At 32.0% G+C, this 18,750-nt stretch overlaps 1 protein-coding gene across 3 annotated transcripts in view; it reads left to right on the top strand.

The window, feature by feature from the left end:
- Nucleotides 1-18,477, top strand: part of EFR3A (EFR3 homolog A) — a 150,162-nt gene extending 131,685 nt beyond the window's left edge. For 2 of the 3 annotated variants that reach the window (XM_051971101.1, XM_051971103.1), the window contains 4 exons: nt 7,746-7,794; nt 8,792-8,895; nt 14,185-14,234; nt 16,031-18,477. In XM_051971101.1, the coding sequence (XP_051827061.1) occupies nt 7,746-7,794; nt 8,792-8,895; nt 14,185-14,234; nt 16,031-16,136 (309 nt within the window). In that variant the 3' untranslated portion in view covers nt 16,137-18,477. The remainder of the gene's footprint in view (nt 1-7,745; nt 7,795-8,791; nt 8,896-14,184; nt 14,235-16,030) is intronic. The other variant, XM_051971102.1, reaches the window with a different exon arrangement.
- Nucleotides 18,478-18,750: the final 273 nt, after the last annotated feature.

Here is an 18,750-nt window from a genome sequence, read left to right on the forward strand (position 1 = left end):
TGTTGAAAAGTAGTTTAATGCATAGTTTTAAAGTTCTTTAAAAATATTTTTTGTTTTAAACAATATCATAATTTCCCAATAACTCTCACATTTCCCAATAAAGCCTTACCTTATGATAAAGAAATAAAATAGAGAGAAAAAAGCAATTCAGCAATACTAATCAGCACATCAGTTATGTCCAACAGTGGTTAAAATTAGTATTCTACTTTTATAATCTCTGCCTTTGTGAAAAAGGTAGAAGGGCAATATATGTAGATACCTCTTCTTTTGGAGCAAGTTTAAATAAGACATGATTGTTAAAGTTCTTTTTATTTTATTTAGCATATCAATTTAGTTATATGCTATTTAACTTATACTTCCATACTAAAGCAATTTAAACTTGATAGTTGTGTTACGGCATCATAGAGAAATCTTGTAATCTTGTAGGTTAGGTTCATAGTATCATAGCCATTATGAAAACTATTAAAAATAAAGTATTGTACAGCATATACAACAAGATATATACAAGGTATCATATAATTAATGTATCAGATCATTTTATTAAACATGTATTAGTCACAGATAGAATTATTCCTCTTGGTCTAGGTAGCATATTGCTTTTATAGAATTTTCCCATTGATGGAAAATTATAACATTGATTTCAATGTTATCAAACAACCCTCAGAAGCTCCTAGTATACATTATTTAGAAATTGACATTTCTTCTCAGTGTTTGTTCCCTATTTTGGAGCATTCAATAGCACCACTATGCTGCTACTGCATTTTCACCCCTTCACTTATGCTTAGTCATCCAAAACTGGACAAGTCATTAGACTGTGACAAGAAAATCACAGTCTTTTCTCTGTTTTTATGAAAATATTACCTCTTTAAAAAATTGTTCACAGCAAAAAAAAAAAAAAAAAAAAAAAAAACCCTTGTTTCTTGTTTATGCAAAATAAACCATAAAAATAATATTGTCAAAACAGGGAAGAACATCATCTAAAATCATTTCTCATGTTATTATGTGGCAACTCCCAGATCTTCAGGTTTCCTAATAGTTGATTTCTGTTGATAATTGACATCTCAGACACTATTGTGATAGGTAAGGACAGCAATGGCTGGTTTGTATTATTCATACTATTTTCACTAAGAAATATTCAATGATTGGCTTAAATCTCATTCTGATGTCTCTATCAGACACTTATATGACTAAGTTTTTGAAAAGCCAGGCCAATTAAGAGCAGCTCTGCCAGGTCCTACCAATAGGGAAATGCTCCATTTACATATACATATACATACATACTTACATACGTGTATGTATGTATGTATAGATATATATAGATATGTAGATATAGAATATATATAGAGAGAAAGCCAGAGAAATATAGATATAGATATAGATAATTCCTCTAATAGACTGTCTTTCAAAGACCAGCCCAGTGGCACCTCACCAGGCTGGCTACACAGTGATTAACTTTTTTATTTTTTGATGAAACTACCAACTTTTAAAAGTGCTCTGCCATGTCATAGAGGGGTTGTGATTTATATCATTGATGCATTTTCAAATATTAAAATGAGACTTGGGGTATCAAGGGCAAGTTATTATATTACCATTTGGATTTAGTCAGAAACCTCTCTTTACTGCACTTTACAGATTTTTCTGTTATAAAGTCTAGTGGTAACTTAATCTCCCTTTAACAGTTGTGGCAAATAATATCCTTTCTTTGGTGTTGATGTCTGGTTGTTGCCACTCTCTTCTTTTGGATTACTTGCTTTTTAAACTTAGTTCTTCATATATGTTTGCCAAATACAATGCTGTCTTATGAACCATTATTCATTTTTAATTAAATTTTTTATTTTGATACTTACCTTTTTTATACAGCATTTTTGGCTGATATTACTGAGTTAATCTATAAATTGATCTGAGAAGTTCATTTCATAGAGATTTTGTGTAAAATATTCACATGGGGGGAAAGTACTTCATAGTTTTTAAACAGAAGATGAATTTTACATTAAAAGGCATTTATTACCCTGTGTTCCCATTTGAAGCTCCTGTACTGCAAACTTGGTTCTATATTGCTACAGTAAAGTCAAACAAGTCTCATCCAGGGCATCTGAATAGTCGAATATACTACAATATTAGATTCAGCTGAGCCAAACTCCAGCTTCAAACTTATTCACCAGGACAGCATTCAACATAACACATATTGGAAATGTTTGCTCTAATACAAGGTAACAGTACAGAGTTTCCAGCTAGGCAATAAATATCAAAATTTTAAAATCATAGAAAAGGGGAAATAGATGGATTCTGGAAACTAGACTGGTAAGCTTGTTCTTTATGTCTTGCAAAATTCTAGAATGGATTTGTGAGCATTTAGAAGAAATAGAGCTGATCATTAAGAGTCAGTATGGACTTAGTAAGAATAAAGTCTTCCAGACTGACATCATTTTCTTATACTAGTGTATCTTGATTTTTATAGGACATTTAATAAGATGCTTTTTTGTATCTTTGTAGATAAAATAGTTTTCCTTATACGTTCTGGCCCAACTGGCCTATTTGCTATTCCATGTACATGAAATTCCCTTTCCCATTGCCAGCTCTTTGCACACACTCCTGAGCTCAGAATGTTCTCCCTCTTTGCCTCTGTCTTGCCAGAATTTCAGTCTTTTTTCAGAGGCCAACTAGTACTTTCATGATCCTTTCTGGCATTAGGGCTTACCCATTCTTCCTTTTGCCTCTCACAAAAAAATTACTTTTGTATATGTTTTGTGTTAAAAGTAAGTATAACTTAGTAACTACACATTAGGGTTGTGGCTCTGGGTCACTCATTTAATGTGTCAGACCTTTAGTCAATTGTCTAAGAAAAGAAGTTACAGAGAAGCTGCCAAATCTGCATTAATCAAAAGGGTTTCCTTATCGGATAAGTTATTTTTACAATAATGAAATCATAGGACCAGCCCTGTATCCCTATCTTAAATTGGGGATTTAAATTTAAATTTAAATTCATTTATACATATTTTTCTCCCAGTAGACTATAGTTAAATATTCTAACATATTGTATCTATTTTTTTAAAAAGAAAAATATTGGCTTTATTATAAATAACTTTTGTGCGTATATATATGTGGGTGTGTGAAAATGTTGTATATGTGCACAGCAGCCATGACAGTAGATATGGTTGGTCTCAATTTCATTCTGATTTTATTCTTCACTGCTAAAATATACTGCATTTCTTTGTGACCCTAGACAAAGTACTTAACCTAGCCGTGTCTTAGCAATTTCACCAAACTCTAAATTTCAGAGAAAGTAATGATCTTTTTATCAGTGCTTATTGGTTTCCTCAACAAGAGTTCCCTATATCAGTGAAATTAGATCTGCTAATACACAAGTTTGCTGATGAATGAATGAAACAACTGTAAATATGATTTTCTTTTGCCTTATATGGTCAGAACCTGGCTTATAAAAAGAAATCATTGCTTGATCCCCTTTCCAGTTTTTCTGTTTTCAGAAACTTCTATTTGTTATTGTCTAATTTCCTATCCCCTATTAAAAAAAAAATAAGACTTGTAATTAGTTCTTGATTAAGAGAGACTTTATATGAAATATAAATTATTTTGCTTTTGAGTAAATAGTACATTTTTCAATGCTATGTATTATGCTATTTCACTTAACATTTATTTTAAGAATAAAAATCCTTGAACATCCCTTTTGAAAAATTGATGTGTTCATGTGAGTTAGAATTATATGAAAAAAATTATTTCAAAGATCTTCAAATCAAATGAACCTTTATTTGCATCTCTCCTGTGAATTAATCATTTTGCCAGTCTCTCAAGGAATTTAAATTCTATTGTGGAATTCTCTTTTCATCTGATTCCTACCAGCAGAGAAAATCTTTTTTGGAGTATTACATGAGCACATGGAGTGAGGGAGTGACTGACTCTTCTGTCCTAACTAGTTTAGAGTTTGTGATAGAGAGAAAGTCTGGTCATAGTTTGACATCTATCCTAGATTTTATAGATCAGATTTTACAGGGTTCACAAGATGACTAAATAGGGTCTTGAGGAATAAAATTCTATAGTAGAAGTCAGCACAGAAGAACTAGAAAGCTGTCAAGAATGATATTTTGAAGGTACAAAATAGGAAAATTTTAGTCCATTGAGAGAAGGGAGGTGAATTGTCAAAAGAAACCAATGTGAAAGATTAAGGAATTTATCAACTTCTCGTGATAAGTATGTGTGTGCCTATCTGTCTGTCTCTGTGTGATAAAAGCAGTGACAGGTAATGTGAATAGCTGTAATAGCACTGATTGATCATATAAGAATGGGATGAGGAGTACAAATAGAATGAACTAGAGCAGATAATTCACATTTTGCTTCTCTTTCTTCTGCAAAGAAGAGTTACCTTTGCCCTGGAAGGATCACATTGAAAATAGCCAATTAGGGAGTTGATATCTAGGATAAGCAAGAAGAACACAATCACAAACTAGAGGCCAATGCAGGGGTCCTCAAACTTTTTAAACAGGGGGCCAGTTCACTATCTCTCAGACTGTTGGAGGGCCGGACCATAGTAAAAACAAAAACTTTTGTTTTGTGGGCCTTTAAATAAAGAAACTTCATTGCCCTGGGTGAGGGGGATGAACGTCCTTAGCTGCCGCATCTGGCCCGCGGGCCGTAGTTTGAGGATCCTTAGAATGGTTTTGGCAAAATTCTATAAGATTAAGAGTGAGCTTATTAAAAGTAAAGGAAGAAATAAACTTCAATCATAAAGAACCAGTATAGAACCGGTATTTCTAGACTAATTTTTTTCCAACAGGCATTTGAGAAGTGGTGTGTGTGTGTGTGTGTGTGTAGTTTATGTCGATTTTTAGTAAGACTTTTCATAAATCTCATGATAGTTAATTGTCTAGAATCAGGATATTTGTGTCACTTTGGAAGGATATTTCCAGGGGAGTATTCCTGTGATCTGTTGTTGGCCTTATGTTATGGAACTTTTTAAAAATATGTGATTTGGTTAAAGATATTGATAAGATCCTTATCAAATTTACAGGTAGTACAAAGAGGAGGGATAGCTAACAAGGCAGAGGAAAGTCATAAATTCCTTTCCCCTTTCCCCCACCCCATCCCCAAATATTGATAGGGTAGATAGAATTGAAATTAAAAAGCTAAAATTTGGAACTGAAACTAAAAAGCTAAGTTAGTTGATAAATGTAAGATTTACACTTGAGTTCAAGAAATTGACTTCATAGTATATTGTGAAGAAACCATAATTAATTAGTGTGAAAATGATGTGGGGGATTTAATGTTGCACATTCAGAATGGATCAATGTTATGATTGTGATGATCACTCATTTTAGTTGTGTCTACCTTTTCATAACCCCTTTTGTTTCTATTTTTGACAAAGATGCTGGATTGGTTGGCTGTTTCCTTCTCTAGCTTATTTTGTAGATTTCCTCATCTCATTTTCCTCATCTCATTTCCTCATCTAAATTTTCCTCATTTGAAACTGAGGCAAACAGGGTTGATTGACTTGTCCAGTGTCACCCATCTAGTAAATCTCTGAGGAAGAGAAATCTTCCTGACTTCAGGCCTGGTACTCTATGCATTGTGCCACCTAGTCACCCTGCAACATTATGATATGGAAGCCAAAAAAGTTACTGTAGTCTTAGGATACATTAAACAGTCATATCTTTCAAGAGTAGGGCATTATAGTTTTTCTGTACTTTTGCCTAGTAAAACAATCTCTGGAGGACTATGTTAAATTCTACACATCATTTTTAGAAAGGACATCATGAGCTGGGAGTAATGTTGAGAGGCAGGAAACCAGAATGGCAAAGCACCCCTACTTCGTGCTGTGTCATGCAGTCTGTTGAAGGAACTAGGAACATTTAGCTTGAAGAAGAGAAGATTCAAGTGGAATGTTATTGCTGTCTTCAAGTACTGGAAAGGCTACCACAAATTAATTTTTTGTTTGGCCCCAAAGGGCAGACCTATAGGCTGTGCATGGAAGTTGCAAAGGGTATATATAGATAAAAACTTCCTAACACTGAGATCTGTAAGTTGGTTGGACTTCTTCAGCATTGGACCTCAAGGAAGACCTCATTGGAGGTCTTCAGGCAAAGCCTGGATAATCATTCTTAGGTATGTTGTAATAAGGATTCCTATTTTTAGATAGAAATTGGTTTAGATAAGCACTGAAATACTTTCCACCTTCCATGTGAGTAATATGTTTCAGAAATTATTAGGAGAGATATTAAGCTTGTCTTTTCATGCTTTCCTATAATTCAGATAAGCAAAAGTGTAAGAAATCTTGGATTTAGATAGTTAGACTTATAGGCATATTTCCTGTTGTTGTTGTTTTAACCTGTCCAAAGTCCCAGCAATTCCAGGATATTGTGTTTCTCCTAAAAATATATGAAGGTCTACTTTAGTTTTGTTGAATACAACAGTAAATATAGAAATGACATAAATTTGATCATTTGTTTTCTTTTTTTTAAATCAGAATGGCATTATGGCATAGTGGATACTCAGCTGGCCTCAAATCAGGATATCCTAGATTCAAGTCCTGTCTCTCACACACTGACTGCGTCACCTTTGCAGTCACTTAGTTTTTCAGTGCTTTTTCAAAATCTGTTTGTAAATTCTAACTGTAAATTACAGAACAGTTGTTAGTCTTCATTGGTAGAGGAAGTTTTATTTTGAATCAGCTTCCTATACTGATGAAATGTCAAGTCTTTGCCTGTAATATTAAAGATAAGATAAATCATGGATCTCTTTTGTGTCCTTCAGTCATATTGAAGAATATGCATGAAATTAGAGATTTTTGCTTAACCATACTTAAGAAATACTTATTAGAAATGTTCTTTATATCAGTTGTTTATAATTTAGGGGTTGGATATTTCAGTTGTATATGTTACAGTCACTTAGGAGTCTGTATGAAGAGGGGATAGTAAATAAAGTAGATTTCATAGGCTGAACTATAACATCTTTTTAGTAAGTATTGGCCTTGTCACTTGGCCTTGAGACCATAGTTTCATCAAAGAGATCTCTGGAAGGAATACACCAGTTTGGGATACTCACCAAGTCTTTTCCCCTTATTGAAGAATAACTGGGAGTAAATATATGCCTTAAATGATTTGTCTAGTAAGCTAAAAGTTCTTAGAAGACATAAGGATCTTTAGGAATAAGATGGGTTAGAGAGAATTAAAAGTATTAAAATGAATGGTGCTAACAGGGCTAAACTGGAGAGTTCGGACAAGTGAAATGAGAATGTGAATCCAAAAGAGGAATCTGAAAGAAATAGGGAAGCTATAAGTTTGAGAGTTGTAGCAGAAAGCAAGAATGGCAGGAGAAGCCATTGTTTCATTCTTATGCATTGGCATACTTTGACTTTAATAGGTTGTTCTGCCTTTAGAGAGCATCATATTAATAAAAACATTTAGAACTGTATCTTGAGTTTTCTGATCATCTTTGGGGGTACCTTATATTGTAGCATCTTATGTACTCTATTACCTTTTTTTTGTTGTTGTTAATAATCATGTCACCTTTCCATTTACAGTGAAATTTCCTAATTAAACAAAGAGCTATTGCTACTAGCAATCTTTAAATAAATTTTCTAGCTTCTCTTTTGCTCTATATTGCATTACTTGATTTAAGAAAAGGAAAAGAAGAAAAAAATTTGAATATTGTGAGATCACTAATGACTAAATTACATTGGTATTTATAATAGTCTCTTCCACAACTAATTTCTGTTTAAATCATTTTTTCCCCAGGTCACTGCCACTGAAGAAATAACCTTTGAAGCATTGAAAAAAGCAATTGGTGAGATTTAGGGGACTTTTTTTTTTCTGCTAGTTTTTTACAATTCAGCTTTTTGTTGATCCTTGTTTAAGATGTCAGAATTTATTTGTTGAGTCACTTCAGTCTTGTCCAACTCTCTGTTCTTAGATATCTGACTAGATGCCCTTAGATATCAGAAAAAAGAAGCATCAAATACTTTTTTAGTTTCTTGTTAGACATAGGGGTGATTTGAAACCACATTATTTGAGCCTCATAAATTATTTTCTCTATATGAGATGATATGTCTGCAATATCCTCATCTGTAAAATGAATTGGAAAAGAAAATGGCAAATCACTTGCGTGTCTCTGACAAGAAAACCTCAAATCAAATCATGAAGAATTAGGACTGGAAAAGACTTGAAAAAAAATCATTGTTATTAGTTATTGTTGTTATTATTACTTTTAAAACCGAAATAACATAAAGAGCTCAAAAAATTCATCATTAATTTGATTAATCTGCTATTATCTTTGTAATGTCAAGAAATCTAAAGTAAAGACCATAGTAGAATCATTTGATCCCCTTGGAGGACTTAAGGGAGTCCATATACAAAGTGCCCACAACATGAGTAGTAGGGATGAATTACAGTCTACTCTGGTGGAAGGAACATACACATCTCTGAGATTGCAAGTCTTTTGGATAGTAATGGTATGTAAATGCCTATGCATTTTGTAGAGAGAGGCCAAAAAATATAAGCCTGGTACAGATGAGGCCTTAATCTTCCAAGTCTCCTTATTTTTAATTTTCCATATCATCTAATAACCTCTCTAAATGTTTCTTTGTTTCTGTTGCAAACATGTAGAGATTTCAAGAATGTTATGTATGTCATACTTTGATATCATTTCCTCACTTTTAAATCAATGTAGTTTCCAATACTAGTCATGTAAATCCTTTGAATTTCTTGTGGGAAATTTATTGCTATTAAATGTGTTTTTTTAGGTAACTGGCTTGTTAATTTAATCCTTTTTCATATTTTTAAAGATACCAATGGAATGGAAGAACAAGAAAAAGAGAAGAGGCGTCTTGTGATAGAGAAGTTTCAAAAAGCACCTTTTGAAGAAATTGCAGCACAGTGTGAATCCAAAGTGAGCACCCATGTAATTTGGCATTATGGCAGAATCTTGTTTTTATTAAATAGGATCCAAGTAGTTCCTATTTTTTTTAAAGTAATATTCCATAAAAACACAAGTGAGAAATTCCAAATGAAACTGCAGAGAAACTGAATTCTGCTTTTAGTTTTGCTGTGAAACTAATTAACACTTTTTAAAGGTAAAAACTTGATAAAGGAAGGCGCAAAACCTAGTGAAAGTTAAAGATGCTCAAAGAACATAATGTGAACTTCTTTTTCAATCTTGATTTATTTGGAGATAAAAGACATACCTATTAAATTGTTATATTTGATGAATTGTGAAATTATTTTCTCTTGTGAAAAAAATTGTTTCTGAATTGAATTCTTAAACTATAGCTAAGCTAACAAACCACCAGGAAATATCCTCCAGACTCTAAAAACTCTTTCATTAAATAGTCATGTAATGATGCAATCTAGTAATCTGGCAGTTCAGAGATTATTGTAAGCACATAATTCTATAAACCCTAAAGTTCTATAAAAATGTGAGTTTTTAATGGTAGTAATAATCAGGATTCAGTTTTCACCTCTTGACAAATTTTGGTTCTGTGACTCTGGGCAAATCAAATAAATTCTCAGTGCCCCTCAGATAGCTGTGTTAGAGAAACTATTGATCTGATTCAGTAGAAGTTCTTCATAGAGACTTTACTTCACAAGAAAATTCATAGCTTTTGTTCCAGAATACCAATAATTGAAGTAACAATTAGTATTTTGTTCTTGTTTTGAAAATGTGTACTATACAACTAATAGTCTTCCTTTTCCAGGAAAAGATATATACTTGATTTCTTCAGACTGCACTATTCAGGGGACATGGAAATTGCTTTATTATTGAAAATGAATTGTTTCTGTATTTGTTAAGATGAAATTCTTTTTATATCAAAATTACTAATTAGGAAAACTAGTGTATATAAAAAAAATGCCTATATTTTCGTTGTCCTAGATTGCCATAGCACCTTAAAAAAGCATCACCAATAATCATCTTTCTAGTGATATGCCTTTCCATGTTCAGCTAATTTGGGCCTCTGCTGTCCTACTGTTCAGAGACCCAATGTCATCTCTGTTGAAGAAAAAAATATTAATAACATATACTCTGTGTTTTAGACATATGTCTTCCACCAGTGATTTTATTTAATCTAACTTCTACATATCTGTCCTAAAGAGAGAGAATTTTCCCAATTGGCACAACTTATCTGAACCCCTTCTTCCTGCCCTATTTTTAGATGTGATTCTCTATCCCAAGCCCTAAGAATGAGAGTTAATGTTTATAGGAATTTTAAACAAGTAACAAAGTTGTAATAAGTTAAAATATTATTTGCATTATTAACATTTGAGAATAGTTTCTATTCTTGACTTTCTTTCTTGACTTCAAAAGCTGAAGTCTTTCTTCCCTTTGATCAGAATTTTGATCATTGAATACAAAAAAGAACACTGCCCTTAGGTAATCATGGTACCAGTCTCTTAAGTGGGGAAGGATATGTGCCAAATCTATAGTTTCTCTAGATAAGTGTTAAATTTAGAGAAAAATCTAAATATTTTCAAACAGGGAAAAGTCTGAAAAAAAATTTAGCATGGAGAGAATTATTTCTTAATATTTTTCACTTGAACTAGAATGGATTTTTAAAAACATACCCACGGTTTCATATCAAGAGGTAATGTTGGCTATTAGAGTAAGATTTCTTTCTTTCTTTTTTTTTTTTTTTTTTTTTTAAATAACTTTTTATTGACAGAACCCATGCCAGGGTAATTTTTTACAACATTATCTCTTGCATTCTTTTCTGTTCCGATTTTCCCCTTCCCTCCACCCCCTCCCCCAGATGGCAAGCAGTCCTATACATGTTAAATAGGTTACAGTATATCCTAGATACAATATATGTGTGCAGAACCCAACAGTTCTCTTGTTGCACAGGGAGAATTGGATTCAGAAGGTAGAAATAACCCGGGAAGAAAAACAAAAATGCAAGCAGTTTATATTCATTTCCCAGTGTTCTTTCTTTGGGTGTAGCTGTTTCTGTCCATCCTTGATCAATTGAAAATGAACTAGATATCTTTATCGAAGAGATCCACTTCCCTCAGAATACGTCCTCATACAGTATCATTGTTGAGGTATATAATGATCTCCTGATTCTGCTCATTTCACTTAGCATCAGTTCATGTAAATCTCGCCAGTCCTCTCTGTATTTAGAGTAAGATTTCATGAATATTTTTTCTTGGGATTTTGATAACCCATGAAAACAAATCTTTAAAATGATCCTCTGTAGAGCCCACTTGACTTATGCTGTGATGATAGAAGAGGATACTAAGAATTTCATAAACTGTGGACTATAAATAAATTTTAATTTTATTATTGGAACACTAAATGTGATATTCTTGTGATTGACTAATTACTGGATGTATTATTAGACAATATTATTCTTATTATTATTAATATAATCAGAAGAAAAAGAATTGCAGCTAAGTGGAAAGAAACATATTTGTTGATATTGCTTATACTTTAATTGCCAAAGATGAAGTGGTAACGAATTCCATGAAATTCTTGACCAAGATCCTCCAAATTAATATGATCTCTGATACTTGATGACTTGAATACAAAGATGAGAAAGGTGAGGATGGAGAAAAACTGAAAAAGGAACGAGAAAGGCCAAAGATTTATATAAAAACACAAAGCTTTAGATGATTAACATTTTCTTCAATCTAAAAAGGTGTATGTGTGTGTGTATGTATATGTATGTTTGTGTGCACATGTATGTACAATAAATAAACGATCTTAAACTGAAAAAGACTAGAAGTAAAGAAGTCATAAAAGGGTTTTGCAATAGGAAGGAAAGAGACGGAAGATAAATGGTACTACTAAGAGATTAAAGGTTGACAATGAAAGTGCACCATTGGTACCTTTAGAATGCCAGGAAAAATCAAGGACATGGATGTATTCCCTTATCGTGAGAATATAGACAACATTTCCATATGATTGATCTGCAGTCTGACTCACTGAAGAGACTTATCTCAATTAATGGGATTACAGGTTCATATGAGTAATAAGCAATCTCTTTTTGAGGGTGAAAGAGGAGTGTAAAAATTAGCTGAAGCTTAACTTGAAAAAATCTAAGATCGTAAATAGAAGGAGAAATGGAAACTGTCGGATTTTCTATTCTTAAGCTCAGAAGATTGCTGCACAATAGCAACTGCAATCATGGAATTAGAAAATGCTTACCTCTTAGAAGGAAAGCAATAGCAAATCTGAACCATATACTAAAAAGCAGATATCACCTTGCCAACAAATGCCCTTATAGTCAAAGCTGTGTTTTTTTCAATAGTGGGGTATGACTGTGAGAATTTAACTATAAGGAGAGCTGAGTGCTATAGAAGACTCGAGAGTTCCTTGACAGCAAGGAGATCAAATCAGCCAATACTTAAAGAAATGAATTCAGATTATTCTTTAGAAGGACAAATATTAAGACTTAAATGCATTGACCACATAATAAGAAACTCATTGGAAAAGACTTTATTTTTAAGTTTTTGGTTGCATAGATAAAGCAGATTTGAATGTATGAATTTCATTTTTATTTTTGAAACTTATATTTTCACGAAATAAAATTCCTATTAGAATAGGATTCTGTACTTAGCATTTTCTTGGGTAAAAGGCCCTCAGATTTTAAACATTTATAGATCATATGAATATTCTTTTTTTATCATATGAATATTCTACATCATATAATTTAAACCCTTGATTTTATAGGTATATTAGACTCAACATGGTATATTTAATGCAGCAAACATGAAATGCCTGTTATATGCAAGGTACTATATGTGATGGGGAGAACAGGAAAAAAATATATAGTTAGAATGATAGCATTCAGATGACTTGTTCTTTATTGTATGTGAGACTTTGGCCAATTTACTGATCTATTTGAGTCCAAGTTTCTTAATTGAAAAATAAGGCTTATACAAGATGATTTCTAAGGTCTTTTCTAGCACTTAATAAAATAAGGTAATTGAATCCCAAGGAGATCAAATAACTTTCATAAAGTAATGTAGCTAATTTTTTATATAGACTACAACTAGAATATTTTATTTAATTAGAACCTGATTACCTGACTCCCAAGTAAGTGTTCTTTCTAATATATTTTAATTAAACTTTCTTGAAGTTTTTGCTATTATTGCAAATTAAAGAGGGAAAAGAAAGAAAATTTCCTAATTCTATTTTTTATTTTAAACCTATTTATTAAAAGCAACTTATATTTTCATGTAGTAATCCACTTGCTAAGTTAGGATATATACACATCAATTATAAAGATTTTATTTGACTGATTCTACAGTTTAATTCACAGAATTCAAATTGAAATCCTGAACAAGAATTCTTTGTACAGTATCCCTAATAAGTAGTTGTCTAGCTTTTGCTCATTTGCCATTATTTTGGAGAAAACTTTGAACATTCTAAGATAGCCAATTCCACTTTTATAAATACCCACTTTTAATGAAGCGAGTCTGAATTTTTCTACAGAGTCTACAGTGAATCTGAATTTTTCTTTTTGGAAATCATAACCATTGCTCCTAGGTATGTCCTGTGGGGCCAAACATATGATGATAATATCAAGACATTTATATAATACTGTATTTCCTAATGACCTTGAGGTGTAGGTACTATAGGTGCTATTTTACAGATGAGAAAACTGAGACAGAGAGGTTAAATTACTTGCAGCCATGGCCACACAGTGTTGGAGGTAAGATTCAAATCCAGGTCTTCCTATTTGGAAGTTCAGCATCTGCAGTGCAACATTATTCCCTATGATAGTTTTTCAAATTCTAGATAACAACTATACTATTTCCATTAAATCTTCCCTTTCTGAGCTAAATAATTTCAGTCTCTTCAACTAGTCCTCCCATTGACATGATCACAGAGCTCTGGATCTTCTTGATTGCCCTCCTTTGGACATCCATCAGTTTATCAGTGACCATTGTAAAAGTATGGACTTGGTTATTTCTTTATTTTGGTTGGATTGAATTATACACAAGTTACACTGGGTTATAGTGGTGCTGAATTTTGCAGCACTGATATAGGTAAAGAAACTAGAAAATATGGCAACCTCAACCATTTGTCATTTGCAAATTTTATTTTGACCAGTGTGTTTAGTGTTGAATCTTACTGTTTTGTATTAGGCTTATATGTAATGATGCAAATCATTGGAAGAATGTTCAACTCTGTGTAGCATTTTTAATACTCATTTCTTCATTATTCTCTTTCTCCTCATAGGCAAATTTTCTTCATGACAGACTTGCACAAATACTGGAGCTTACCATACGGTAAGGATTTATGAATATGAACCCTTGATGGGATTAACTAATTCTTTTTTCAGAGAAAATATTTTAAAGCCATTAAAAAAAAGTTATGGTTAACAACATTTAAGGAAATGGACTTCAGCGGTTTCTTTTAGAGTAAATATTTATTTTCTCCATTCCACTGTCCCACTCTTATGTATAAAATTGTTGTCCTGAAGGAACAGACTAGCTGAGTTCTAGAGATTGCCTGTTTTTGTTTGTTTGTTTTGTTTTTGTTTTTTCTGGTTTATTGAAAAGGCTCATAGAACTATCAGATTGTAGAGGTGATTATTACCGAGGACCATAGTGCCACATTACCCATTGCAGGACTTTAGTAAGTTCAGAATAAATATTGATACAGATAACTAATTTTTGAGGGACAGTACCTTATCTAACATTCTCTCAATTGGTGTGCTAGTCAGAACATATTATTTTTAACTTACTTTGTTCTTTTAATATGCTGTCATTTACCCATTCTGAAATAGTACCTTGTATGCTTGTGCCAAAATAATGTTATGTTCAGTTTAGCTAACTGTTGATTGACCTTGAACTTAAATAGAAGCAGTAACTTAATCTCTTGAATACACACAAAAATCTTAATATAAGTAGACTTTTTACAGCAGTTATTCATTTATAGATACCTACAACATTGAATCAAATCATTTGGGGGAAAAAGTGGAAGGGAAATAAATTAGTTCTAAGTAGACATTACAGATTAATTTATGTATTTTTAGATAGATAAGGGTGAAATAAAATCATAAGATTAATGATTCATATTATGTTATTTCCTGACCTGTTATGATTTGTAAAACTGCTTACTTTTATGCTAAAAATAAGCCTCAGATTTCTTACCTAACTTTTAAGCTACTTTTGATAGTTTTTCTGTTTCTCTGATATAAATGGCATGCTTATCAAATTTATAGATATCATAAAGCTAAAAGGATTAGCTAACAACCCAGATTCTTTAATTTTGTAGAGCGCTTCATTTGTATTATGTCATTTTTCCCACACAATAGGATTCCAGAAAATCAAATGCCAAAGGATAGAAAAAAGGAAATATAACTTGTGAAATCAATTTAAATTTAACTTCCCTTAATTAATATTCAGTATGAGTCAAAAATATGACCTTCTTGGTTGGAGCTGTTATCTTGTTCTTCTAGGCACTGTAACATAACTCCTTCATATCTAGTGCAATTTTATTTAGGTCCTGTAGCATTCCATAATTCTTTAAAATTGCAAGTTAACTGCTAACATATAATAAAAGTTCAACAATGTTCCTTTCTTGCTCATCTATCCTTTCTTCACATTTCCTGTACGTTCCTACTTTGCATAATAACATGAAATATTCCTATATTTTCCATTTCCCTTTTAATGTTTTTCTGTGGAAGACATTCTCTTAATTGTTGAAGGAACAGCTTAGGCTTCAGGCCTTAGTTGACTTTTTAAATTTCATAGTCTAGTAAATAATGCCTCTGCTCTGGTATTGATGAAACTTAGCAAGCCAAAATGCTATTTTTGTTTTTAAAGCATGTCATTATTGAATTCTGACCTGGAGCAATCAGAATACAATAGTTTGAATTACCAAGCGTTTAGACTTGAATATTAGAACTGAAGTTAAGTTGGCAAGTAATACCATCTGTTTTTCTGGCAGACATCACATTTCCTGTAACTTAATTGGGGAGACCATATCAGTGATAGATATTTGAAAATAGAATTCTCTTAAGGAAAAAAAAAACAATTTTAAATATATCTGTGCTGATGCCTTTTTTTATCTTTTGCAGTCCACCTCCGAGTCCATCAGGAACACTGACCATCACATCTGGACATGCCCAGTACCAGTCTGTCCCAGTTTATGAGATGAAGTTTCCAGATCTCTGTGTGTATTGAGTCTTATGGAGTCTGCTGAATCATATTTAGTTTAAAGTTGAAAATCAAGGCTAAAATCAGTTTTAGGGTTAATTTGCTTCATTCCAGTTAACATATTTATTCAAAATAATTAGGGAACTAAAGTTGAACCAAGTGATTGATTGCCAGGGTAAATTAGACATTTTTAGACTGTATTCTCTTAAATATAATGGAGCATACAGATCTGTCATGTCAATTTGTTTTTCCATTTGAATTCCTTATTGGTTTTAAAAGTTGAGCAACTGAGATTTTTTTCATGTTGTTCTATAGTACATTTTAAAACTTTTCATAAATGCTTATTTCAAAAGCAAGTTTTTTTTCCAAATCCTTAATGGGAATTTACAAACATACTGAGTATATATGATGTATTTCATAAACTTATACAGAACTGTTTTTAGCAAAAATGGCTTTGACTACTTGTCACATAGAATAGCAAAGACTGTAATCCTGGAGTCTCATAATTGGTGGCTTTTTCTTCTTTGCTTTAGAATAAGTTGTCAAAAACCACCATTGCTTATTCACAGTAACAAATATGTGTAGTAGTGTTCAAAGACTGTGATCTAAAAAATAACGTACTTTTACAAATCTGGTACAGCTATACTGTATTTTCTGCTAAAAGTTTAACTGTTCTTCTTGAGAAGTGTGAAGCTTCCTCTTAGAGCACCAAACTGTGCAATATTTTTCACATCATAGATGTATATATAGTTTATAGGCCATGCTTTGAAATTGCAGTCATATTTTGCTATGGCTCCATTAATTAAGAGAGATATATTTAGTATAGAAAGACATTTTTAAGAAGTTATTTGTTCACTTGTGAATTGATAAATACAAAAAATGAGAAGTCTATACATTTCTCTTCATAGCATATTAATTTAAATTTTCAGTACTGTTTTACATGTTGATTATTTTTTAATGAATTCTTTAGTTTCAGCATTCCTAAGTGTTAACTTTAAGTTTATTTTGTAAGATTTGAACCAAATGTACCCATGTTTATCTGGGTTTTTTTAGAATTATCTTAGACTTCCCTGTGGTTTTAGAGAACAAGTGTGCTGAATTTCATAGGTTTATATGTCTGCTAATATCAGTGCTACAGTTTGTGTGTACTGACATGCTTTTGATAGTATTTTCTTAAAATGGTATGTATTTTGGTGAATTCCTTGGCACTAGGTGTTAATAAACACTTTTTTTCTTCATGGTCCGTTTTGAAATTCTCTTCAGAAGATTAAAAATCATCTGTTCCACAGTCCAGTACCTTGAGTGGAAGATTTTTCAACCTACATTGCCATTTACATGAAGCAGCATAAGCATCTCAAAAGCTAAAAGGAACTTAATATTTTCATTTAGAAAATTGTAATAAAGTGTTTGTGTGAATTTGTGTGTATTATTTTAGGCTCTGCTTGAAACAGGAAAAAATGAAGAGATATAAACAAAGTCACTGTAAATCTTTTCAATATGTAAACCAAAATAATGGTTTCCCTTGCTTTTTGGAAGTATAATAGTGCATGCTCCATGTTGTAATCAATTAAACCTATGAAATGACACATTGAAACAAGATGGAATGTTCTCAAAACTAGCCGTTTTCCAATTAACAGGGTGCTCACAGTTGTAGACAACAAAAGAGCATATCCAGTATTCTTTGGGGGTTTTGCTGCTACAGCTTGACATCCTAATTGAACAAAAATTTTTGCATCATTATGCCTACTTTTGTCCTGTTTTCCCACTTTGATTTTTTTTTTTTTTAAGGTAAGATATTTTTTGACCTACATTCCTTTTTTAAAGAATCTAAATGGGACAGAATGCAGAACAATCATCATCCACTCGGATGCCATTTTATAAATTAACACTGTGTGCTTTTGTATGAAAAAATATATAATTTAATAATCTATGAAAATAAGAAATTAAGAATGTATTTTCATTTGCACTCATGCAATATACAAACTGCTGTACATATTTTCTTGTTTTGGAAAATTTACATTTACTGCATGTCTTGATCGCATGTACCCTGGAAAATGTAATTGGCTTTTATTGCACTTTTCATTTAGTCTGTTCATATATTGTTGGTTTAAGTTTTCCTCAGTTTCACTACAGTAAACTCCTATACATTCTTGATAACCACACTGACTGTTGGCTATAAGTTCTGAGAATGGATATTTTCTTTGATTTATTTCTTGTGTCACAGGAACATTGCAGGTACATGTATATGTGTCTTTTAGGCATTTTGAAGTCTTAGAGTATGGAATTTGTCTACCATCTGATTGTGTTGATTTTTTTTTTTCTGTAGGTATTAAGTCAAATAAACTGTTAAGTATTCTATTTTAATGTACACAGTTGTTTTGTATCATTTCATTCTTCTTGAACAGTTTTAGTACTTAGAATATATAGTGTGTATACTGGATCTCTAGTACCCATGGCTGTTTCATTAAAGTTTAACTTTCATTTGGAGTCCAACAAATTTTATATGTATATGAGCTTTGCTTTGAATTTTTCCTAATTTACTGTATTTTGTAATAGTACATTTGTACTTGTTAGTTCAAGATAAAATAAGACCCATTTCCAGAAGTAATATTCATCTCTTGGGTTCTCAATATAGAAGTGA

This window comes from Antechinus flavipes, chromosome 1 (genome assembly GCF_016432865.1).
Source record: "Antechinus flavipes isolate AdamAnt ecotype Samford, QLD, Australia chromosome 1, AdamAnt_v2, whole genome shotgun sequence".
Taxonomy (NCBI): domain Eukaryota; kingdom Metazoa; phylum Chordata; class Mammalia; order Dasyuromorphia; family Dasyuridae; genus Antechinus; species Antechinus flavipes.